We start from the raw sequence: 26540 nt of genomic DNA on the forward strand, positions 1-26540 counted from the left end.
CCTTTCAAGGTGTCTTCACGTTTTCTTCTTTCTCTGACCAATGTTGTCATGGCATTTCTCAGTTTCCTGTTTTCCTGCTGAAGCTCTCAGGCAGCATTATTATTATTATTTTCTTGGTATATTTATTTTTAGAAAGAGGGGAAGGGAGGGAGAAAGAGAGAAGCATTGATATGAGAAAGAAGCATTGATTGGTTGCCTCTCGCATGTGCCCCAACTGGGGACTGTACCTGAAACCCAGGCATATGCCCTAGACCAGAATTGAACCAGTGACCTTTCACTTTGGGACGATGCCCAACCAACTGAGCCACACTGGTCAGGGCAGCAGCATAAGTTTTTGAATGAATAAGAAGGTGAGCCCTGGCTGGTGTGGCTCAGTGTATTGAGTGCTGGCCTGTGAACCAAAAGGTCAGTCAGGGCATATGCCTGGGTTGCCGGTCAGGTTGGAGGTGAGTGAAAGGTAACTGATAGCTGTTTCTCTCCCTCGCTTTCTCCCTCCCTTCCCCTCTCTTTAAATTAAAAAAAGAAGGTGAGGGGCTAGGGTGCCAAAGCATGCTTTGTACATAGAAGGCTGGGGAGATGGGAGCAGATAGTGGTGGTTCTATTTGGTGAAAATAGGCTCTTGAGGTCAGGAGAAGGAGAAGCCCATTTGACTTGTGATTAGAGTCCTTTTCTTAGGTTGGGGTGGGAAGAAGCCAGTGATGTCTGGATGTCTTCGGAGTGGGCAAAACCCTTAGGCAGGGACTTAGCCCTTAGTGTGCCAACCTCAGACAGTGTGATGGAAGCTCTCCTTTACCCTTGCACTAATTTTTCCAGATCACAGCTTGGTTTCCCTGCTTCTCTTCCTCAAAGCTGTTTTCCTCGAAGCTTAGGCTGCTAGAGAAGAACTTTAATTTCCTGAAGTCCTATCTATTTTCTGAAGATGCCTTAGGGAGCAGAACCAGTAGATCCTGTATGTCTCCTATACCTTCTTGGGGACACTTGGTACACAAGAGGAAAGAATGTGATGTGGTCTGCTTTTCTGTTAGAGCCTTGACGTTTCTCTCTGTAGTTGATTGGTCCTGCCTCCATGCCTCTCTGGGGTTAAATGCTGGGCAGCCCACACCTGCTCATTTCACCTGGGAAATCAGACTTGACCTTGGGGCTGGAGGGTGCATGGAACACTACTGACAAACTTGGTAGGTGAGATAATTTGATCCTTTTACCTTTGAATGTCTGGGAAAACATACTGTATGCAGAGGATGGCAACTTGGAGAAATGTTTGCTCCAGGTCTTTTCAAAAAGTGTAAGCACTTTGGAGACACTGCATATGCATAGCACGTAACACCTTTCTTCAAGTTAGAAAACAGTGGTGTCTGGGCAGTGCTACTACCCCTTTGCAACCAGTGGCATTCTCTTGGTTTAAACAGAGGGGAAACTAATAATGAATTCCAGAGACCATCCCTCTGGCTTTGTGTAATTAATAGCATTCAACTGCTTGGTAGGCAATGTAAAGTACTTAAAGTCTTTGCAAAGAGTAAGTATATGTTGCATTTTTCCAAGTGTGGTAAGCTTTTTGTTTTAAGTTTGTATCTGTTAGTGGGTCATCCATACATATCCCTTCCTCTTTTTGCTTCTGCAATGAAGTTGGCACAGATGTACTCAAATAAATGAACATGCTCATTTTCAATGACTAATGTGTTCAAATGAAGTTTACTTGCCAGTCAGTGGTAACCCACATGAGCCCTCCACAATGGAAATCAAGTGTGTGATTCCATAGGCCTTGTGAAACCTCAGCCTGCAAGAGTGACATCCTGCATTCTGTATGATAAGCATGTGTCCAAGATTGTTAATCAATGAAGCATTTGTATAAGCATATGTATGCAAGAAGGAGAGAGAAAAACAAGTATTTTGTAATCAATTAAAAGAACTAATATCCCCTTCCTTTTTTCCCTTTTGGGTTAAAAAATGGGGGGAGGGCATTGTCCCACAGGAATGCCACATATTGTGCCCCTTAGTTCTTTTGGCCTTTTTCTTGTCTGGGAAGCTCCTTATTTCACCTTCCATTTTAAATGAGAGTCTTGGTGGGTAGAGTAGTCTTGGTTGCAGTTCTTTGCTTTTCATTACTTGGAATATTTCTTGCCATTCCTTTCTGGCTTGTAGTGTTTCTGTTGAGTAATCAACTGATGCCTTATTGGGGCTCCCTTGTATGTTACTAGCTGTTTCTCCCTTGTGTCCTTTAAAATTCTCTCTTTGTCTTTAAATTTTGCCATTTTAATGATGATGTGCCTTGGAGTGGGCCTCTTTGGGTTCATCTTGATTGGGACCCTCTGTGCTTCCTGGGCTTGCATGACTTTTTCTCTCAGCAAGTTAGGGATGTTTCCTGTCATAAGTTTTTCAAACAGGTTATCTATGCTTTGCTCCTCTTCTCCTTCTTGTATTTCTATGATATGGATGTTATTATGTTTCATGTTGTTCTGCAGCTCCCGTAAACCTTCTTCATTCTTTTTGAGTCTTTTTTTCATTTTGTTGCTCTGTCTGGGAATTTTTTTTCTTCCTTGTCCTTCATCTCACTGATTTGATCCTCTACTTCATCTAGCCTGATTTTGATTCCTTCTACTGTGTTCTTCAACTCAGAAATTGTATTATTCATTTCCTACTGGCTCTTATTGATAGTTTCTATGTCCTTTTTCATGCTGGTGTAGTTCACAGTAAGTTCCTTGTAGTTTCCCTATGTTCTTTGTTGTTCTTACTGAGCTCATTGTGCTTCCTCATAACTATTGTTTTGAACTCAGTGTCTGATAGTTTACTTGCCTGCATTTCATTTAGCACTCTTTCTGGGGATTCCTCCTTTCCTTTCAATTGGGAGGTGTTTCTTTGTCTCCCCATTTTAGGGGAGAATCTTTTTTTTTTGTTGTTTCTACTTCTTAGATTGATCTGCTTTGACTCCCTGTCTTTGTGGTATGAACTTCTATGGTAGGAGACCTGTGTGATTCAGTGGTGCAGTCTCCTTCATCTCCTGAACTTGACGCTGTTGGGATCCCCTTTATTCTATTTATGTTAGCTCTCTAGTAATAGGTTTTGATTGTTGTTGGGTCATTTTTTTGGTGGGTCCTTCCCTCCTGCTGACTGACTGAGAGTCACTCTGCCCACCACATCTTGTATGCTGTTGTGCTGCCATAACAAAACCACACAGCCCAGGAAGCAAACCCACACCTGCAAAAATAACCCCCACCAACAATCACAGTATCGACAGCAAATGATCCAGTATTAATAAGGGTGTGAAGAGATTAAGACTATTAGAAGAAAAGAGAAATGAATATGAGATGACCTACAGAAAGAAAAATGATTTTGAGAGGGTAGAGAGAGGAGCAATAATAAGAGTAGGGAATCGAGGAAAGACAAAGAGAGAAAGAAACTAAAATTGACATAGTAAATTAAAAGGAATGAAGAATGTGGAATGGAGCAAGAGAAGGGAAGCAAATTGTATTAAGTTTAAACAGAAATTTAAAAAATATGTGTATAGTGAGAGAAAGAAAAAGGAAACAAGTAAGTAAATAAATTAAAAAAAATAGGAACCAAATTGGAGAAAAAGATTCATCACAGCACTATCAACAACAGATGAGCTAATATTAATATAGGTGGAATGGGAATAAGGGGGAAAAAAGAAAGAAAAGCTTAAGAGATGTCTAGAGGAAAGGGAAGTGATTTTTAGATGATAGAGAGAAAACGAATACTTAGAATGAGGAATGAAAAACAGGCTAAGACTGGGAAAAATTAAAATTTGAGACAAAAAGAGAAAAAGCAGGAGGAAGGCAGAATAGAAGAGGATAGAAGTAGATAAAATGGGGTAATAGAAGGGAGGAGCAAAATACAAGATTTGAAATAAACTATAATGTAAAATCTAGTGAGTTAATATGCACAAGCTTGAAGTACAAGAAATGAATGTTAAAATGCCATGCAGGAGAGAAAATATTGCAAGTATAAAAGATTGTGGTGGAATTCATCTAGATAGCATCTGGTATTTACTACTGTTTTTCTCTCTGGATCTTCCTCTGGTGATGTCAGATGATGTCCTAGACTGGCCTTAGGCAGCCTGTTGGAGACTATCAGGGATCTACAGTCAAAGGCTGACTCTTTCAGTTGTTAATCTAGTCAATCTGTAATCAGCAGTCAGGCTTAATCACCATAGGGTAGGGCAGAATAATTCCTGCAGGCTGGGCTATAGCTTCCCCTCAGGCTGATACCACTCTGAAGGGGTTGCTCTGCCTGAGAGAGATGGCCTCTGCAGTATGGGGGAAGACTCAGCACCAGAATGCTGGCGGCTGTTCCCTTAGTTCTATCCCCAGAGCCACCAGCCCCAGACTCTCTTCAAGCATATCTAGTCCACTCTGCCCTCTCTTTGCCAGCACCCAGGGCAAGATGCTGCAAATGAAATTTTGTGCTTTAGCCCTATAAAAGGCTCTCTGTGACTCCAGTCGTCTGTCCCTGACAGAGAGAAACCCAGCCGCTTTTTGCAGCTGGATATTATCTGGGTTCTTTTCAGGCTCTGGTGCTATAGGCTGGGGAGCCCCGATTGGGGTTTAGACCCCACACTTCTCAGGGGCATCCCCTAGCTGCTGAAATATTCCTTAGGTACTTAAGCTGACACGTAGAGGCACCCAGACAGCCCTCTTGCATCTCCTCCACCCTCCCTACTAGTCACGTTGTGCTGAAGGGTTTCTTCTGTCCATCTATCGTTATAAGGCTTCTGTCCTGCTGTTGGTCAGTTGTTTATTCCAGATGATTTCTCTGCAGTGTAGTTGTAATTCCAGATTGGTCCTGGGAGGAGGTTAGTGTAGCTTCTACTTACTCTTCTGACATCTTGTATCTCACTATTCTTGCTTGATTATTTTTCTATGTGATCTTGACATTCATCTTGTTTTTGATCCAGAGGAAATAGAACTATCTATTTTTATTTGAGTTGGATTAAATTTATGAATATATTAAGGAAGGCTTGACATTACCTATGTTGAATCTTACTCTCCAAGGACATTCTATCTTTCTGTTTGTTTACGTGTTCTTTTGTATCCTACAGAGATGTCTCAAAGTTTTCCTCGGATAGATTTTGTACATTTCCTATTAAGTTTATATTTCTAGTTGCTATTGTAAATGGAGTGTCTTCTTTCATCATATCATGTGGTCATTGTTCAAATATTGAAAAGCTTCTGATTTTAGTATGGTAGAAGGATATAAAAGTAAGACCTCTCACACCATTTGTAGGTTTTCAGATAGGCTTGGTTCTTTTTTTTTCAGATATGCAATTATTTTATTTCAAATAGTGATAGTTTTACCACTTCTTGTTTAACTTTTGCTTGTATTTTATTTTTTTCTAGAGTGTACTCTATTTCTCTCACTTGTCTAATTGTGTTGGCAGCTACTCTGGTAGCGTTGAGTGACAGTGATGCCAGTTTTCATTCCTGTCGGGGATGGACTGTACTGCTTTCAGTGTCTTCCCAGTAAGCATTATGTTTGCTTTGCCCTAGCTCTCTGTCTTATGTTAAATAATTGTTGATTCTTGTTTTGCTATCTTAAACCAAGAATTAATATTGATTTTTTATGCTTTGTCAGCATGTTTGGTGATGAATATATACGAGGGGGGGCCCCCCAAAACTGGAATTTACTTATAAAAATTGTGTATTTATTTTCACATGTTTAAACTTCAGTCACCTTCAAAGTACTCTCCATTTGATGCAATACACCTATTGAGACGTTTCTTCCCACTGCTCAAAATAGTTTTAGGACTTGTTGATTTTAGTGTTTCTGCTGTTTTTTGTTTCACCTCTTCCACATTGGCAAAATGTTTCTCTTTAAGGACATTTTTCATCCAGGAAAACAAAGAAAAAGTCACTTGGGGTAAGATGGGGAGAATAGGGAGGGTGGGGCATGGGTCATGCCATTTTTGGTCAAAACTGCAGAACACTCAGCACAGTATGGGCAGGTGAGTTTGTAAATCACCCATCATGAAATGGGCAAACGCATTGAAAGTTTTCAAAAAAATTCACTGAAGCCAAATGCCGCCCCTCACAACAATGCCAGCTGGTGCACTGATACAGGTGGGTTTCTAGAACACTCAGTGGGGAAGCCTGTACTACAAGGGGCCTGCCCTCCAGAAGATAATTCTGCTTTTTTAGGGGGGAACCCCCTCTTATTTTCCTTTTAGGCAAATTATGCTAAATATCATTAATAACTTAATATTTGCATCATCTTTGCAGTTATGGACTAAACAGTGCTTGGTCATAATATGGTGCTGGAAACCATCTGCCAAAATTGGAGTTAGGATTTTTCTAGTTGATCCTTTTACTTGAGATTAGTGTATTACATAAATACCTACCTTCTTCCCTCCTTCCCTTTCTTTTCATATTTAAAGATTTTGTGGAATTCCTTGTAAAACAGTCTGGGCCTGGTGCTTCTTGGGGGCGGGTAAAGTTTTTTTACTCCCTTTAAATGTCATTTGTGCAGAGGTATCTATTTAGAGCATTCAGCTCTTAGTGTCAATTTATTGTGTAAAGTTATTTACACAATAAATAACTTGGTGTAAAGTTATTTTTGTAGAAAACTATTTCCCCCAGATATTAACTTTATTTGCATAGGACTTTGTGAAAACTTGTTTCTTCTGATTTTTATGATTTTCTATTTATGTTATTCTTTTTTTCTAAATTTTTATTTTTATTATATGTGGTCTTTCTCCCCACCCTTATGTATCTTAGCTGGATTAAGTAATCTCTCAGTATCCTGGGGGATGGGTTTGAGGAACCCCCAGGTACCCAAATCCTCAGATGTTCAAGTCCCTTAACATAAAATAGCATAGTATTTGCATATCCTCTGGTATACTTTAAATCATCTCTAGAATACTATAATGCCTAATACAATGTAATGCAATGTACATAGGTGTTACACTATATTGTTTAGGGAATGATGACAAGAGAAAAGTCTATTCATGGTCAAGACAAGAATGATGGTTCGTAGGCCTAACTACATAGAACATGTCAGTAACAGCGTCACACTTTTTACCCCAAATTTTTGTGATCCAAGGTTGGTTGGATCTGTAGATGAGGAATCCGCTGATATGGAGGGTAGAGTGTAGTGGGGTACATAGGTGTTTAAAGTAAACTTTACCCTTTTTCTTGTAAAAAATAAAATGAAGAAGTTTATTGTAACACTTAAAATGTGCCAACTGGGGAAACATTACTGGTGAGGTGAGGAGCAGGAGTAGTTTCATAACTAATGCTTCTTTACAGTGATTGAGTAGCTCTTAGGAAACTAAAGGAGTCAGCATATATTTTTAGCATTTGTCATGTGTACCTTGGGTTGGGGTTGTTGTGATTTTGCCCCCCCCTTTTTTAATGGACATGTTATATAATATATAAAAATCTAGTTCTTCTGAAGCAGTTTTGCTGCTACAGGGACACTCATGAAACTTTTGTGTAGTGAGTTTTTTCATTTTGCATTGTATTCACATTTTTTTTTTCATCCTCTCTGATTCCTCCATTTGCAAGAATAGAGAAACTTCAAGCCTTGAAAGAACAACAGCAACAAAAAACTGACCTAATCATCAGCAACCTCTGTTACTAGTACATTGCTAATTTGGGCATCAAGTAGATAAAGTATTATTAATAATAGGTGAAACTAAGCAGAAAGATATTATTGGTGCCTGTGAACTCCCAATGTTTTAATACTTATTGGTAATGACTTAGTTTCTTTATCGTAAATATCTCTCCTTCAAAAGCATTTTACTTTGTAAAGTGAATGGTTTAACATAAATCTGTTGCTTGTAGCAACAAAACATTAATATGATGCACAGGTGGTGTTACCTGCACTCTGGGTTCTTGTGAGCTCCCAGGATAGAAATCAAGAGAGATCATTCAAAACTGATACAGATAAAGAAGGTTTGTTTAAGCTTGTGCCCAAGGAAGCCAGCACTGCAAAGGGAAAGGAAGTGGGTTGCTTCCCCAACAAAGGCTGGGGAAAATTTTAAAGTAAATTACATAGACAGCATTATCCTTCAGTCTAGTCGCTGATTGTCTGTTTGTCCTAAGGAGTTGAGAAGGCACTAGCAGTGGTTAGGCACGTCTTGGCTTCCGACCAGCTGAGCCCAAGGAATAGCCTACCTGCCTCAGTGGGGGCAAATCCAGGTTTCGTGGGAACCTGAACTTTATAGGCCCTCTTTAAGAAAAAAGATACACAAAATTAGTGCAGGACTTGGGTGGTGCTGTGCAGGTGAGGAGATTGAAGCTTAACCTTAGAAGCTTCATGGTCAACCTATCTTTGGCTCACATCCCTTAAACTCAAACCTAGACTTGTTGTGGTGAGGATCAGCTGTTGGGTTCAAAAGAGAGAGAGAGAGAGGTTGTTTTCTACAAACCCTGGCTGGTTGATGGGCCAGGTGAATGAAGATGGATGAGAGATTTTAGAATATATCTGAACAACAATAGCAACAAAATGTCAAGGTGATTATCTTTTCTAAATCTTGACTAACCTGCAAGATGCATGGAGAAGCTGCTTCTACCTCAAAGAGGACTTGAAGAGTAAGGGTGCTAGCAGGACATCTGTGTGCTGAGGTTATAGAGTCATAAATTGGAAGAATAGCCTCCTTGGAGAACTCGAATTTGGCTGAAGTACAGAACTGGGAGAGCATTAAGTGGACCACCGCCCAGGGGATGTTTTTTGTTGGGCTTATCATGAGAAGATTCAGAGACCTAACCAAATGGAAATCAGATGTGTTCTAGTCTATAAAAGATTCCTGCCTTACATTATGCTAAGTGAAATGTCAGACAGAAAGACAAATATTATGATCTCTTTATATGTGGGATCTAAAAAAAGCTGAACTCATAGAAACAGAACAGACTGATGGTTGCCAGGGGCTGAGGGTGGGGAGTGGGGGAAATGGGTGAAGGTGATCAAAAGGTACAAACTTCCACTTATATAAGATTATTAAGTCTGGGGATATAATGTACAACATGGTGATTAAGTTAACAATACTGTTTTGTGTATTTGGAAGTTGCTAAGTGAAATATTAAAAGTTCTCAACACAAGAAAATATAACTGTGAGGTTATAGATGTTAACTAAATTTATGGTGGTAATCATTTGGCAATATATACATATATCAAATAATTTGTACACCTAAAATAATACCGTGTTATATGTTAATTATAATCTCAGTAAAACTGGGGAAAAAAGATTCCTGCCCCAGTCTGGATATATATATATCTATAGGTCTATAGACACAATATGACTTGAGTTACAGTTTTCTGGGAAGGATGATCAAGTCTAACTCAATTAGTAACAAGTATGTATCTGGATTAATGATAGATGGAGGCCACACATAGGTTTTCCTATATCAATTAAAGTTGTATTTCTTTCCTCAGAGGTAGGAGAAACACTAGAAAGAACTGCTATGCAGGGCTTTCTATTTAGCAAGGAAGAATGGGGGCTGATGTCTAATTGATGGGAAAGATCTTCCATATTTGGGGTTTGTCAAAGGGCAAGTGTTGGACATAGTGACAGAGAATTTGAGGCTTAGGAAATGAGGAAGAATTTAGTTTTGGAGTCACAGACAGACTTGGTTTCAAATCCTGGCTCTGTTGTTTATTCTCTTTGTGGCCCCAGGCAAATTACTCAACCTTGGGCCTCAGTTTCCTCATCTGTAAAGTGGGATATAGATAATACCTCATAAGATAATGGGGATTACATAAGTATATGTGTTAAGGGCTTAGCACACAGCCTGGCATCAGGAACACTTAGTAAATGTCAGCTACCTTCTAGTTTAGGAAGATTTAAAACTATTCTTCCTATGTAGTGGAAGGATAGATATGATTGTCTAGAGCCTATAATTGGGATTTTAGCTAAAAATTGGGGAGGCTGACATCAGAGAAATGCAAATTAAAGCCACAATGAGATACCACTTCACACTGGTCAGAGTGGCCATCATAAACAAATCAACAAACAACAAGTGTTGGCATAGTGGTGGAGAAAAGGGACCCCTGTTGCCCTGTTAGTGGGAATGCAGACTGATGCAGCCACTGTGGAAAACAGTATGGAATTTCCTTAGAAAACTAAAAATGGAACTGCCTTTTGACCCTGCAATTTCACTGCTGGGATTATACCCTAAAAATCCTGAAACACCAATTCAAAAGAACCTCTGCACCCCAATGTTCATATCAGCACAATTTACAACAACCAATTGTTGGACGCAACCTAAGTGCCCATCCGTAAATGAATGGATCAAAAAACTATGGTACATTTACACAATGGAATACTACTCAGTGGAAAGAAAGAAGGATCTCCTACCCTTTGCGACAGCATGGATGCAACTGGAGAGCATCATGCTAAGTGAAGTAATCCAGGTGGTGAAAGAGAAATACCATATGATCTCACCTATAAGTGGAACCTAATCAACAAAGCAAATGAGTGAGTAAAATAGGACCAGAGACATTGAAATAAAGAGCAAACTGACAGCAACCAAAGGGAATGTAGGAGGGAGATAATGGGGGAAAGATGGGGAGAGGTCAAGGAACATGTATAAAGATCCATGGACAAAGACAATGGTGTGGCGAAAGTATGAAAATGGGAAGTAGGTGGTGGGTAGGGCCTGGGAGGGTAATAGGGGAAAATGCAGACAACTATAATTGAATAACAATAAATTTTTTAAAAAATTGTGGAGGCTGAAAAAGTAACATTTTTCTGATTTTTAAAAAATTGAGGCATAATCACATGCATTAAAATACACAAATATCAAGTGTGCAGCTACATGAATTTGGGGGTATTTTTAGATCTATGTGACTACCCCCCAGATCCAGCTAAGGAATATATCTACAATCTCAAAGTTCTCTCAAGCCCCTGTGCTGTGTGCATCACGCATCTCATGGTCCCTGCTATAACTTCTGGTCCAGTTTCTGTCATGATCAGTTAGTTTTTCCTATCTTAGAAATTCACACAAATGGGATCATACAGCATGTGCTTTTTTGTATCTTTTTTTTTCACTCAGTGCAATATTTGAGATTTCCTCATGTTGTTGAGTGAATTGATCAATTTTTAAAAATTGCTCTGGAGTATTCCTGTTACAAGTGTATCATAATTTGTCCATTATTATGTTGGTTGATATTTGGGTTGTTTTCAGTTTTTAGTTGTTAGGAGTAAAACTGCTATTACCATTGTTGAACAGATTCTTCGGAACCTATTTGTTTGTTTTTCTGGGGTACATACCTTGGAGTGGAATTGCTAGGTTGTAGGCTAAGCATGTGTATGTGTAACTTTATTAGACACTGCTAAATGATATTCCAAAGTGGCTGCACACTCTCACACAGTGTCTCACACATTCCATCCTGTTGCTCCACAGCCTCTTCAACACTTGGGCCTTTTTAGTTTTAGCCATTCTGGTGGGTATGTAGTAGTATCCTATTCTGGTTTAAAAATAGCATTTTAAGTACTTTTTTCTTACTATACAATATGACATATATACTTTATTGAAAAATTAGACCGTAGAAGTATAAATAAGAAAATTAAAAATCACCCATATGAAATCTTATTACCCAGAAAAAACCTAATATTTTGATGTATATTCCCCTTAATGTATATTTATTAAAATATAGTTGATATTTTAGTTTAATAGTTGGGCCCTGACATCTATATTTTTATGGATTCTAAAGATATTTTCATATGCAGACATACTTGAGAACTGCTGAGTTACTTTAACTCTTTTTCCCCCCTCTTCCTATGTTTTAGTGCCTGGCTAACTGACTGACTGACTGAATGAGTGAATGAATGAATGAAAGTATTCATTTAGTGAGAAAACTGATTCCCAGCTAAATTAACTTTTCAAATGAATATCTTAAATGAATTTTTTAAAGATAGCATTCTCTTTTAAAAAGTAAAGAGAATAGTACAATTAGTACCCTTATACCCATCATCCAAATTCAACAAGAATTTGTTTTATGTGTTCTTTCTTTCAGTTTTTCCTTTGTGGAAGTATTTTTTAAATTAAAGTTTTTATGACAGATACAGTATGTGAGCAATGCAGAAAATTAGAGAACACAGACAAACAATTAGAAACAGGATATTCTCACGTAAGGCCTTGTATGGAAGTATCTGAAAGCCAGTTCTGGATATTACTTTAAGTACTTCAGTGCATACCTCAAAATAAAATTAACTTTTTAAAAAACATAACCCTGATACTATTATCACATTTAAAATAGTTAACACACATTAGCACACTTACAATAGTTAACACACATTAACACACTTAAAATATATTAATAACAATAAAATATATTTTTAAAAAGTACTTAGAAAGAAGAACAGTGGTAATCAGGAACACAAAGGAGTCACCATGATATAAGTTAAATTGCCTAATTTATGTGTGCTGGATATGTAACTTGACTAATAGCCCAATGAAATTTTTGAATATGATACATCTAGAACTTAGCCTTGCAGTATTACAGCTAAGTTATTGCAGTAAAAGGTGGCAAAAAGTATACTAGAAACCTGCATAGTAGATGACTATGTAGTTGATGTATTAATGTGTGTAGTGATTAATGAACTGGAGACTAATGAGGACAGAGATTGGTGCTATGTTTTAGGGATCTGTTATTGACCCTATCTTGTTAAGAATTACATCTAAGTGATTGTTTAAATATGAGTCTTGTCTCTCCTGAGTTTGGCATTGAATGTTTCTTCTTTAACCCCAGCAGCACTGGTCTGTCCCACTCCCTAACCCCACATAAAGTCATCCTGCAGTGACGTAGAGGGGGCATTAGGGGAACTTTCTGGGGTACTGGTATGTTCTGTTTCTTGATTTAGATGAGAGGTACATCAGCACTTTGGGAAATTCAACAAGTTGTGTATTTATAATTTTACATTCTTGTCTACGTATGTTATGCTTCAACTTTTCAAAAGTTTTACTTGAGACCTGCTATACAATATTGCCCACAGTACTGTTAACAGTACTGTGTTAACAGTACTGTACTGTCCACTTACAAATTTGTGAAGAGGGTAGATCTCATGTTAAGTGTCTTATCACAATTTTTAAAAAAAGAATTGAAGTAGTCCCTATCTGCGAATCCTACTTCAGTGATTTACTCATTACAGATTCAGCTACTTTACCTACCTCTTCTTTTATAAGGCCAATCACATTTATGAATCACAAAGGAAATTGGGGCCTGGGAGGGAAGAATGTAGGCCTGGCTCCCTTGCCAAGGATCAGAACCCAATAGAGCTCTTCATATCAGGAAAAGGACCTCATTACCTACAGTAGGTTCTGGGACAGGTGGACTCCTCCCTGACCAATTGTTTAATAATTGGGTTGGGGGATGTAAACTTTTTTTTTTAAAAAAAGGAAATAGTACTTATTGAATCCTCTACCCTAGAAAGTTTCCCCAATGCCCCCTCTAAGTCACTGCAAGATGCGGAAATATATTTTTGTTAAGTCCAAATTAGATTTAATTTAAAAATTCTTTATAGAAATGATGCTGAGGAAGATTTCTAGTTAACAGTACTGCTACCATATAATCATCTACGTTTTTGGGTTAGTAAGGTTTATGTGTGGATGGGATTCTAGCTCAAACAGACTAACTCAAATAGTTTCCATGAGAGAGTGAACTCTGAACTCTGAGCTTCCGACTTTTGGAATATAGCACATTGGCAAGTTAAGATCAACTTCTGCTTATAAGCCTATTATATCCACTGTTGGTCTGATTTTCCCTAACTGCTAACTTAGAAAGCATGCTGTACAACTGGAGCATGAAAAACTAGTATGATTTATAAATGGCTAGTTGTTCTAAGAGTTCGCTCAGCTACTTTAGAATTAATTATATTTGAGATGGTTTTAACTTCAGCCTCCATTCCTTCTAACAGGCCTTTTATAGCTAGAATTATTTATGTCCCAGTAACTAGCTAAAGGTACAGGAGTACTGGGCGACTTGTGCAGTTAATCTCTTGAATTAGATAGAGGTAATTGTTCTAATTTTATTTTCATGCAAGCATGGACCTTGTCGTGTTGGCAAAAGCATCTGGTATAAGGACAAAGTTCAAATGTTTATTGCTTTACTTTTTAAAGCTGACTTGTAAAACAAGGCAATACTTCCTAAAATCAAAGTTTTGCCAATCTAAGAACTGTGAGTTTCTTTGAAGGATCAGAGATAAATTATTAATAATAATTGAGTTTCCTTAATGACAGTAAAAATATCAAAATTGTGCCTCTGCTAGTTAAAGCTGATATATATTTATTTATATCTCTATTTTGAAGACTGTCAGTCCACTTCTGAACATTTTTTGGTGCCAAAAGAAATATTTCCTGTTTCTTTTTAATCTATATTTTGATGCCTGATACATGGAGTCTACTATATGTTGATTGAATTGAATATTTCTTCTGTCAGAAGTTTATACTTACCGTTCTTTGAATCAGTCATTCTGACCCTCAATTGTCAATATATTTCAGGAAGGAAAGAACAGTACATATTCGGTCATGCTTCTTTTGGCACTTAATTTTATAATTTTCAGATTTTTGTGTGCCTTATTAAAGAGCTCTTAAGCTGGTACCAGGTCTTTTACAATAGAGACCTTTTTCATCTTAGGAACAACTGTCAGTTCAATGTAACATTTTTTTTTTTGGTTATTGCACATGTGTACCTGCCACCTAGTTTAATAAATAAAACTTTATAGAAATAGTCAAATTCTCTTGTGTATCCCTTCCTGATTCCATTACCCTACCAACCCCTGAACTACTACTCTGATTTTCATATTTATTATTTTATGCATATTTTTAACCTTCCCTTGTATATATTTATATCCTTAAACAATACATAGTATTTATTGTTTTGTATTATTCAAGCTGTATAAAAATACCACCTTTCATATATCATTCTGAGTTGTTCATTCTGATGTTCACAAATTATCTAAATTGATTTAGATAATTTAGATAATTGATTTAGAGAGTTGGCACCCACTCTCACACCTGTGCCTTTCCGCTCCCCCTTGTTTTCCCCCCAGGCACATTACCTTCACCTTTCTCCCTCCTCAGCTCTAAGGGCCCTTCTTTTGCTACTGTAACTTGTTTCTTGAGCCTACACAGCCCAGTTGGCTCACTTCTACTACCTCTGTGACTTTCTAAATAAACTTTCTCTATTGGCCCTTTAGCTTGATTTCACTATTTGCTATTGCAAACAATGTAGCAAAATGTTCTTATATATGTCTACTTGTGCACAATTTTATAAGAATTTCTCTAGAATATAATGGAAAAGATCTTTGTTAGGGTGGAATGCCAAATAAAAAATGTGGAAGGTAAGAAGAGAGAGAAAATACTATTTTAAAAGACATACAGTCCCAATTTATCCATGTAAGAATCATCAGTAGTGTTAATACCACTGGGTGAAAGTTTGAGGAGTAGGGTAATTCTGTAGTCTCAAAGTATCTCCCTTTTATAGATTGTTATAGATAATAAGTATTTATTAATCAAAAAGAGAAAAACAATCACTTTTTTAAAGATTATAATCATTTAAATGAATCCATTCATGTTATCCATGACAGTGCTTCTTCTTTCTTCTTTTTAGATTTTATTTATTCATTCTAGAGAGAGGGGAAAGGAGGGAGAAAAAGAGAGAGAGAAACATCAATGTGTGGTTGCCTCTAGTGCCCCCCCTACTGGGGACCTGGCATGTATACCAGGCATGTGCCCTGACTGGGAATTGAACTGCTGACCCTTTGGTTCACAGGCGGGCACTCAATCCACTCAACCACACCAACCAGGGAAAAACAGTAACTTTACAGTAGTGAAACTTGGTAAGCACTAGCTACCTTAAGCCAAGTGATCAAAGTTAAGCATCACCAGTATGGGACTAGCTGTAATGTGCCTCCTGCTGTGATGCTCTGAGAAGGACATAACAGGACTTTCATAGTATTTCTGCCAAAAGTGTATACAACCTGCATGTAATCATGAAGAGACATTGGATTATTAAAATTAAGAGACATTCTATTTAGAAAATAAATGGTTTGTAATACTTAAAAATGTCAATACCTTTGAAAAACTAAAGCCTGAGGAATCTTGTCATATAGGACACTATAGAGACTTGACCTGTAAATGACACATATGGTCCTGGATTGAATCCTGGACCTGATTAAAAAAATCCTATGAGGGATATTACGGGGACAATTGTCAATATTTGAATAAGGTGTCTAGATCAGATACTACTAGTATTGCAGTAACGTTAACTACTGACATTTTCTTGATTTTCATAAGTATACTGTGGTTAAATAAAGTGAAGCTCTATGTCCAAATATATTTCTGCTGAAATATTTGGGGGTAAAGGATATGATGTCTGCAATTTGTTCTCAAATGGTTCAGAAAAAAAGTATCTTTTTATACTTATAGAGACAGAACAATAAGACAAATGTGTCAAAATATTGGCAGTTAGTAATTTTGGATGAAGTGAACTATTGTTGCAACTTTTCTGTATATTTGAAATTGTTAAACAGAAATCTTCCTGAAGTGTACCTGGGGGTGTAATTGCTGGGTTTTGGCTATGAATATCTTTTTAGAAAGTTTTTTTATTGATTGATTTTAGAGAGACGAAGAGAGAGAAAGATCAATTTATTGTTCCACTTATTTATGCATTCATTGGTTGATTCTTTAAAAAAATTTCTTTTAAGATTTTATTTATTTACTTTTAGAGAGAGGGGAAGGGAGGGAGAAACAGTGAGAGAAACACATCAATTGACTGCCTCTCACATGCCCCCAACCCAGGCATGTGCCCTTGCTGGGAATTGAACCAGTGATCTTTTGGTTTGCACACTGTTGCTCAATCCCCCTGAGCCACACCAGCCAGGGCTGTTCAATCTAATATGTTTTATCCATCTTTATGGGCATAAAAATATGGTTTTAGTTTGCATTTCTCTAATTATAGTAAAGTTGCACATCTTTCAAATGTTTAGTGATTAAGGCTTATGTGTTTTTGTGACTTTCCATATTCTTAGCTAAAATTTTTACTGAGTTCTTTGACTTTTTCTTATTTTTTGTGTGTCTTAATATATTTTGGAAGTTAATCCTTTGTCAGTTAGATGCATTACAGTTACCCACATACTTTTGAAAGGGGCTTTATGGAAATAGAAAATTGAGTTATACTTTATCTGAGTTATGCAGAATAAAGTAGGTCAGTGTGCAGAGAAAATATTGCACATCAAGACTATAGGGGCTAGGGGCCTGGCTTCTTTTTATAGATCTTCTGGGTCAGCACCTTGAACTTGCATTCTTATCGCTGGCCCCTCTGAAAAAAGTTATTTTTAGAAGGGCTGTCCACTGTCTCTAGTGTGTTTCACTCAGAGACTTGCTGAATAACTTGTTCTTCCCTCCTCTTCTAGACTATAAAGAAATCTATATATTGCTAAATAATGGAACTCTTGCACTGCTAAATTTTGGCCAGTTAGTTGGATTGAGTAACCTGCTTTGCATTGCAGTGCCTGAAAACAAGAGGGTAATTCAGTAGTGACACTGTCTTGGTTCATTTTCTGATACTAATTTTCAGAGATGGCAGAGAGAGGTTAAACCACTTAGATTTGATTGCTGAAAAAGATAATCTCATGCTCCTTCAAGAACTTAGTGTATTGTGCTAATTCTTAAGATGAAGATACTAACTTTATAAGTGGACAAAAACCAATAATCCCCCCAAAACCCCAAAAGTAAAATCATAAAATATTAACCCTGTAAGGAAAATAAAAATCCCTCCCCACCCTGCCATTCTATAAAGGAGGCACCAAGTTAGGTAACTTACTAGTCGCAGTCATAGAGCTGGTTGTTGTCCTAAACAGCACTTGACTTTGGACCCCGGGTGCTCATTACTTTCTGTTCCAGTGCATTATGCTGCTATCCCTTTGAAAAATTGATATATCTCAGCTGCCTCTGTGGATCTATGTACAAATTCTCCAGCGGATTGATTAAATACAGTACTCTCCACTTTCCTCATTGATTTCCTAGGAAAATGGAAAATGAGAAAATCAAGTGGGGTCTCTTTCAGGGAATTTAACATCTTAATCTCCACCTCCAAATAAAAGACTCTTCTAATGTAGGAAATCTGTTTTTCTCTTTGTGACATACTTCAGAGGGACAAATGGATAGTATATAGCTACTCTTTATTTGTCAATGACCTTCTCATCAATTTTTCTTTTTTAGTAGTTAGAACTGAGTGGTAGTAGGCTTATATCATTTTACAAATTTCTGGTACTTGAAGAATCTTTGAATTATTTTCTTTATGGAAAATGCAAAAAGAATACAAAGAGGAAAAATCTTATTGTGTAGAGATAACTACTTAATGTATCCTTCCTAACATTTTTTCAATGTATATATATTTCATATATTTAGATCCTGCTTTTTTCACTTAATATTAAATATTTATTAATGGATGCATTACATCTCATTGCCTGGATCTATTATAATGGAAAATACTACAGTGAATACTCTTGACTACAATTCTGATTATTTCCTTATGGCAGATTCCTAGAATTAGAATTATTGAATCATCAGCAAAACTATCTTTAGGGGGGTAAAGGGGAAAAAGTGGGGACAACTGTAATAGCATAAACAATAGAATACAATTAAAAAACCCTATTTTTAGTCTCCATGCCAAACAGATTTTGACAAAGATGCTACCAGTTTTGTACTCATACAAATTGAATATGAAAGTGCCTGTATTTATAATTTCTGTCATTGAAAGTTATCACTAAAAATTTTTCTGATTTGATAATGTAAGTAGATCTGCCTAATTCACATTTTTTTATTACTAGTAAAAAAGGTTTTTATATATTAATTAACTATGTTGTTTCTATGAATTCAAGTCATGTACTTTGCTTATTTTTCTATTGGAGCCTGTGTTTTTCTTTTTAAATAATTTTTACTTATTAAAAGCATCTACCTTTTACCATTTTGCTTGGGTTTTTAGTTTTATGGTTTTATGAGGGGAAAACAGAAGTCTTTATTTTTACACAGTCTAGATCTATACTTGGGGAGAGTTTCTTTCTGTGAGTTCTTTCACTAATGGTGTGAGGGAGAAATGCAAGCAGGAGGGTTATTAAGGACCAAAATTCCTCTGTAGTAAGTTGAAATCCTTGGGTAGGGGCCATTTCATGCAGATTCTGTGATTTCACCTCTTTCTCCATTGTACTTGCTTGCCTTTTATTTCTGAAATCTGTCACATTACCCATTAAATGTACTTACTTGTCTTGTACACAGTTGACCCTTTGGTCAGTTTGTATGTTTTATGGCATTTTCTCATGTCCTCTTGCTTTCTTTTAAGGTATTATCCAAAGAGATGAATCACCCATGGAAAAAGGGCTCTCTGGTCTGCGAGGAAGGGACTTTGAGCTGTCCGATGTGTTTTATTTCTCCAAGAAGGGATTGGAAGCCATTGTGGAAGATGAAGTGACACAGAGATTCTCCTCAGAGGAACTAGTGTCGTGGAATCTCCTCACAAGGACCAATATAAATTTCCAGTACATCAGTCTGCGTCTCACCATGGTGTGGGTGCTGGGTGTCATAGTACGCTACTGTGTCTTACTACCTCTGAGGTACATCTCCTGCCCAGCAATTTGATGGTATAATTGAATTGGTTCAGCTTTCTTTTAAAATCATGTATGTAATGGCCACATGTGAGTATTATGGTACTAGTCCTTCTCACTTAAGAAAACACCACCAAACCTGACCTCCACAGGAATGTATTAAGTATCTATTCTCCTTTCACATTTTTACCCCCAAATGAAGGTATGTATCTAGAATCTAATATATATCAGTCTGGATCCACATTACTCTTTCAGTCATAGATGATTTGATGGATAGAAAAGGGAAGTGAGGAAAAAGAAGAGGATTTACAGTTTCACATTCACCTGTGTGTCTACAAAACTGTAACTGTCTCTCTTTACTGGTCCATAGTGGTTCATAGCTGCATAGGAGAGAAAAAATTCCTGAGACTGGTTACCACATGGAAGAGTGAATTTGTTCTATCTGCATTCATTTATGATCACTCACTTTTCTTATTAAAACTTCTGCACCTGGTTCTCCTTCTGGTTCTAAGTTTGAGTGCCACCTGGTGAGGAGGTACCTTCAAGCTCAGTTACCTAGAACCATAGTGTAGAACATAAGAGTAGAAGAGGTAACACTGGGCATTGGGATGATGCACAAATGACCCAGGTTTGTTTATCCTGGTGGTGGCAGGTGGTAAGCATGTGTACTGGTCACAACATTGCTGTTGATTGTCTTGCCTCATTTCCCTTGGACATGACCTTGGCATTCTCTCAACAGAGCTTTCCACACAGTTGCTACCAGCCAACAAAATTGGTACATGAGTTGAAACCTCTTTACCGTCCCTAGGGTGGCCTATACTTGCCTCACTTAGATTTATTACAAAGGAAGAGATTGCTTAAGTATAAGCAAAGGCACATTTCTAAGAAACTCTTTCTGTTTTCTTATGCTCATGTTGCCAGTGTCTAACTATTAGGACATGATATGTCTTTTGGGAATCATTTCAGCTCTGATAGCAAAGTGAAATTCAGGGTTTCATATACACTTTTGCTTAAATCTGAAGCCAGCGTTCCCAAAGCAGGGGTCATGTACTCTGGGTACGCCCAAGACTACCCATTGGCATGCAGGAAGGAAATATTTGAGCTTTTATTTATTATAAGTTTCTAGTTTATTAAATTAGAGTTCCCACTCATTGTTTTTATTCTTAAAAAGAAATGAAACTTCAGTGAAGCTGAATATGTAGATGAATTCTTCAATCTCTACTTGGTCCATGGGTCAGGCACCATATCCAAGGAAATTTGAGGGAATAGTGAGGATTTTACAACACAGAGTACTTGAAATTTCCTCATTTGATGGTTAGTTTTCACATGCTGTGGGTGACCAGCAAATGGCGTTTGATTTTACTATTTAGTTTAAACTAAAATAGAGCTCACACAGTAGGTAAGTGACATAAAAGATTCTTGCAAAGAAACCAGATTTAAGATAATCCTGTAATGTGGTAAGCACCCAAGAACAGGGAGAAATGACAGAATTAATACTCCTACTTTTAGTACATACTCATCATTATTAAAGAATTGCTTTGTGAATGGTGTTTGAGAGAGGGAGCTGCTACAAAGTGAGCATTTAAAAACACAGATTGTGCTAAATTAGATTGTGTTGGTGGTTGCACAACTCTGTGATTTTGCCAGACCATCCCCCTTCTAGTTGTACATTTTAAATGGGCGAATTTTATGATATGTGAATTGTAACTCTCTAAAGCTCTTTAAAAAGAAGCCAGGTTGTGGTTGATACTTTATCTAAAAGAACTCTCATGTTTGCTCACTGAAACTGGAACACGGAATTTTCTGGCCTATTAATCTAGCAAACAAAAACCTTCAATAGTTTTGAAAACAATTGTTAAACATTTTAAAATATCACCCCTTCTAATTTAATGTGTAGGAACAAGTGATTCTCATTAGGGTAAGGTGACAAAACATTTAAAAATTTTTGCATAATTGATGGAGAAATTAAAACACTAGTTATAGCATCAGTGACTCACATAAAAATATGGCAACTAAAGAAAACTGAATTTGACTTTTAAATTGCTGTGTCAAAAAGTGTTAAACCAAGACTTTAATACCTTAATAAGGTGTTTATGAGGAAACCCCATTTATTTTGAAAGATTATAAATCTAAACCTTTTCTTTTTAAGTAATTCTATTACATTTCTAAAAATGACTCTTTCTTTTTGAAGTAACTGGAACATATTGAAAACTCTTTTCAAATATGAAAAAGTGTCTATGTGGAGATAAGAGGTATCGTCAGTCATCTTGTTATACTAACTTCCAAGTTATCTTGAACATTAAAGGGACAACAGTTAGATTTGCATTAAGGAATATATAATTTGGAGTTCTTATTATGACAGGGCCTTTAAGTACATTTTTTTTGGCCATTTGCTTTAATTTTAAATTCCTTTGAGAAAAATTCAATTTGTACCCTTTTACTCCCCTGTCATTAGCAAAACACAGGAAAAACAAGTTATTTTCAGACCTTTGCAAGATAGTTCTTTTACAACTGTATGATGTCACATCAAAGTATCCTGAATAAAAAATGATGACTACTTTCAACATGAAGTGACTCTTTTATACAATAAAACTTTTTTCTTATGGCAGTTAATATGTATGTATTTAAAATAATTCAGAATAATTTAGAAATTAATTCAGAAAAGCAGAAGGGCAAAACATTTAACTTATTTCCTTCACTTAGCCCTCTTAACCCTCTGATGATTATGTAGATTGAACTTGATGGTTTGTGAATCAATTTCTAGGCCTTATCTATGCATCTGTAGACTAGTTACATGCCTGCTGTTATTTTGAAAATGGTAATATTCTCTGTATATTATTTTGAAATTTTGCTTTGTTGCTTTTAATGTACCAAAGACCATTCTTCCATGTTGGAATCTATAGATTTATCAAATTCTGTTCAATGGCTGCACCATATTTTATAGGGTGGATGCCCCACAATTTATTGACAGTTTCATTATTTGTAGACTTTTCGGTTATTTTCCTTTACTCCTAGCATTCAACCAAAAATTTGAATTACCTTTTTTCCTCTTTTTCAGGGTTATGCTGGCTTTCATTGGGATCAGTTTGTTGGTGATTGGAACTACGCTGGTTGGGCAGCTGCCAGATAGCAGGTAACTTGTGTCCCTCTATCCAGCATTAAATAGGATTGTTCTTTTCTTAGCTGTGTCCACAAAAATAATGTGTATTTAATTCCTATGTACTGTATCAAATTTATGGCCTTAACACACTTGTTAAAATCCTGCCTTCTTCATATTTATAGTTCTAATTTGATTTTCCATCATACTTTCATATAAATTGTAAGAAGTTTTTTCAAAGGGAAAAGAGAAGAAAGAAAATGACTGAGAACCCTCAAGGGAAGCGAGAGAATCTTATGGTATTGTCATACTCAAAGGCTGGACCAAAGAAGCTTCAGCTAATCTTGATCAGAAATTTATCATGAGAGTCAAGTCCAGTGGGAGTGATTTTCCTCCTGCAGGGGTGTCCAATCTTTTGGTGTCTCTGGGCCACACTGGAAGAAGAAAGAGTTGTCTTAGGCCACACATGAAATGCATTGCAACATGTAATCACAAAAAATCTCATAATGTAAATAAATTTATGATTTTGTACTGGACCAAATTCGTAGCCATTCTGAGCTGCGTGCAGCCTATTGGCTGCAGATTGGACACTCCTGCTTTAGAGTTTTGTCCTAACCGCCTCAATCTGATTATAAGAATTGAACTGTGCTTGTGTTTCAGAGCACAGGATGCTGCAGATAAAGGAGCACATTAAAGCTTTTATTGTATTATTTCTTAGGAGTGCCCAGTACTGCACAATGAAGTATGTTTCTTTCCTTCAGTGTCAAAAACTGGCTGAGTGAACTGGTGCACCTGACCTGCTGCCGGATCTGTGTGCGAGCTCTCTCTGGTACCATTCATTATCATAACAAGTGAGTGCCTGCCTGCTCTGTGCCTGCCTTTCTCTAGGTCAGTTCAGTGTGTGATTGACAGGTGAAGTAAGTATTTCCTTCATCCTTGCTAAGGAGTGGGTTCATCCCTACTTCTTAGAGTGTCACAGACATAACAATACACAAAACATTTTATTTTTTGGGGGGGGCAGAAATTCAACATTTTTAATTGAATTATTGTTTTCACAAATGAAGTTTTCAGTAGAAAATTTGAAAACATATAATAAATGAAAAATAGTTTAATTGTAATAATGGGATTTAATTTTACTAAAGTAATAAAGTATAATTCTTCTTTTTTCTTTTTTTTTTATTGTTGTTCAAGTACAGTTGTCTCCATTTGCCCCCCACCACTCCCTGTCATCCCAGCCATCCCCACCTCCTACCCTTGATCCTACCCCCCTTTGGCTTTGTCCCTGTGTCCTTTATACATGTTCCTAGATGACCCTTCCCCCTGTACCCCCCATTTTCCCCTTCTACCTCCCCTCTGGTTACTGTCAGTTTGTTCTTTATTTCAATGTCTCTGGTTCTATTTTGCCTGTTTGTTTGTTTTGTTGATTAGGTTCCACTTATAGGTGATATCATGTGGTATTTGTTGTTCACTGCCTGGCTTATTTCACTTAGTGTAATACTCTCCTGTTCCATCCATGCTGTTGCAAAGGGTAGGAGTTCCTTCTTTCTTTCTGCTGCATAGTATTCCATTGTGTAAATGTCCCACAGTTTTTTGATCCACTCATTTACTGATGGGTACTTAGGTTGCTTCCAGCACTTGGCTATTGTAAATTGTGCTGCTGTGAACATTGGGGTACATAGGTTCTTATACAAAAACACTTTAAAAAAGCAATTCATTTGCTGAAGGAGCATACTAATAAACATGCAATGACACTTGGTCATTGGGCATTTGTGGTGTGCGGGCCAGACCTGTGCTTCTGGTGGGTCCTATGAGAGGTGCTGTTACCCTGTTTTACAAGTGAAGAAATGGCATTTCTGGGATTGGTTGTCTGGGTCACATAGTCAGTGGCAGTCAGAATTTGAACAAGGTCTCTGATTTAAACAGTGATGGAGGTGACAGGCCTGCAATGTGGTTGATGGAGGACCAGACTTGGAATCTGGAGGCCTAGTTTCTGTTCTCGGTCCTGCCACTTCTAAAATTCTGTCACTGAGCCTTAAAATAGACATGACATTTTGCTTCTCTTACCATTAGTCATAGAGGATAAAGATAGCTATGTGAAGTTATTAGCTAAATGAAAGTAATTTTTATTGTTTTTGAGTTACTTTTTTGTTAACTCAATTTTATTTTTTCTTACATTTCAAATCATTGTTTTAAAAGTTATAGGATAGCCTCTAATTTTTTAATGAAGTTTTAAAAAAAGATTTTATTTATTTATTTTCAGAGAAATGGGAAGGGAGGGAGAAACACAGGGAGAGAAAAAATGATGTGTGAGATACATGAATGGGTTGCCTCTCACACGCCCCCAACTAGGGACCTGTTCCACAACCCAGGCATAGGCCCTGACTGGGAATCAACCCGGCTACCTTTTGGTTTGCATGCTGGCACTCAATCCACTGAGCCACACCAGCCAGGGCTAGGGCAGCCTGTAATTTTTTTACTGACTGGATCCTTCTGTTTCACTTGTGGGAGGCAAACATTTTATTATTGGCTTTCCCATGTTCTACCAACATAAAAGACCCCTTAAATTTCTTTCTTTTTTTAAAAAAGTATATTTTATTTATTATGCTGTTACAGCTGTCCCAATCTTTCCCCCTTTGCCTCTCTCTACCTGATATCCCCCCTTCCCTCCAGCAGTCCCCCCACTTAGTTCATGTTGATGGGTTGTGATACAAGTGTTTTGGTTTCTCCATTTCCCATACTGTTCTTAACATTTCCCTGTCTATTTTGTGCCTACCAATTATGTTCCTTAGTCCCCGTACCTTTTCCCTCATTATTCCCCATCTACCTCCCAGCTGATAACCCTCCATGTGATCTCCATATCTATGATTCTTTTCCTGTTCAAGTTATTTGCTTAGTTTGATTTTGTTTTTGTTTTTTAGTTTCAGTTGTTGATAGTTGTGAGTTTCTTGCCCTTTCAGTGTTCATAGTTTTGATCTTCTTCTTCTTGAATAAGTCCCTTTAACATCTCATGTAATAATGACTTGATAATGATGAACTCCTTTAACTTTACCTTATCTGGGAAGCACTTTATCTGCTCTTCCATTCTAAATGATAGCTTTGCTGGATAGAGTAATCAAAGTTGTAGGTCCTTGCTTTTCATCACTTTGTGTGGTTGCCTCTCATGTGTCCCCCACCGGGCATCTGGCCTGCAACCCAGGTATGTGCCCTGCTTTTCATCACTTTGAATACATCGTGCCAGTCCCTTCCTGCCTGCAGTTTCTTTTGAGAAATCAGCTGATAATCCTGTGGGAACTTGTTTGTAGGTAACTCTCTGCTTTTCTCTTGCTGCTTTTAAGATTCTGTCTTTATCTTTAACCTTTGGCATTTTAATTATGATGTGTCTTGGTTTGGTCCTCTTTGGGTCTAACTTGTTTGGGACTCTCTGCTTCCTGGACTTGTATGCCTGTTTCCTTTGCCAGATTGGGGAAGTTTTCCTTCATTATTTTTTCAAATAAGTTTTCAATTTCTTGCTCTCCCTCTTTGCCTTCTGGTATCCTATGATTCAGATGTTGGCTCTTTTGGAGATGTCCCAGAGTAGTCTTATTCTCTCCTCATTTTTTTTGAATTCTTGTTTCTTCATTCTGTTCTGGTTGAATCTTTATTTTTATGTTCCAAATCTTTGATTTGAATCTTGGCTTCCTTCCCTTCACTGTTGGTTCCCTGTGATTATTCTTTATTCCACTTAGTGTAGCCTTCATTTCTTCCCTTATGCTTTTGTAATACTCAGTGAGTCCTTATCTCCAGTGTTTTGAACTCTGCATCTGCTAGGATGGCTGTCTCCGTTTTGTTTAGTTCTTTCTCTGGGGTTTTGTTCTGTTCTTTCATTTGGGCCCTGTTTCTTTGTCTCAT

General features: G+C 37.3%; 1 protein-coding gene across 5 annotated transcripts in view; it reads left to right on the forward strand.

Annotated features, from left to right (window-relative positions):
- Positions 1 to 26540, forward strand: part of GPAT3 (glycerol-3-phosphate acyltransferase 3) — an 89285-nt gene that overhangs the window by 46864 nt on the left and 15881 nt on the right. For all 5 annotated transcript variants that reach the window (XM_045183641.2, XM_024574900.3, XM_024574899.3 and 2 more), the window contains 3 exons: positions 19294 to 19564; positions 22614 to 22688; positions 23414 to 23503. In XM_045183641.2, coding sequence (XP_045039576.1) covers positions 19294 to 19564; positions 22614 to 22688; positions 23414 to 23503 — 436 coding nt within the window. The remainder of the gene's footprint in view (positions 1 to 19293; positions 19565 to 22613; positions 22689 to 23413; positions 23504 to 26540) is intronic.

Source organism: Desmodus rotundus, chromosome 4 (assembly GCF_022682495.2).
Source record: "Desmodus rotundus isolate HL8 chromosome 4, HLdesRot8A.1, whole genome shotgun sequence".
Classification (NCBI taxonomy): Eukaryota; Metazoa; Chordata; class Mammalia; order Chiroptera; family Phyllostomidae; genus Desmodus; species Desmodus rotundus.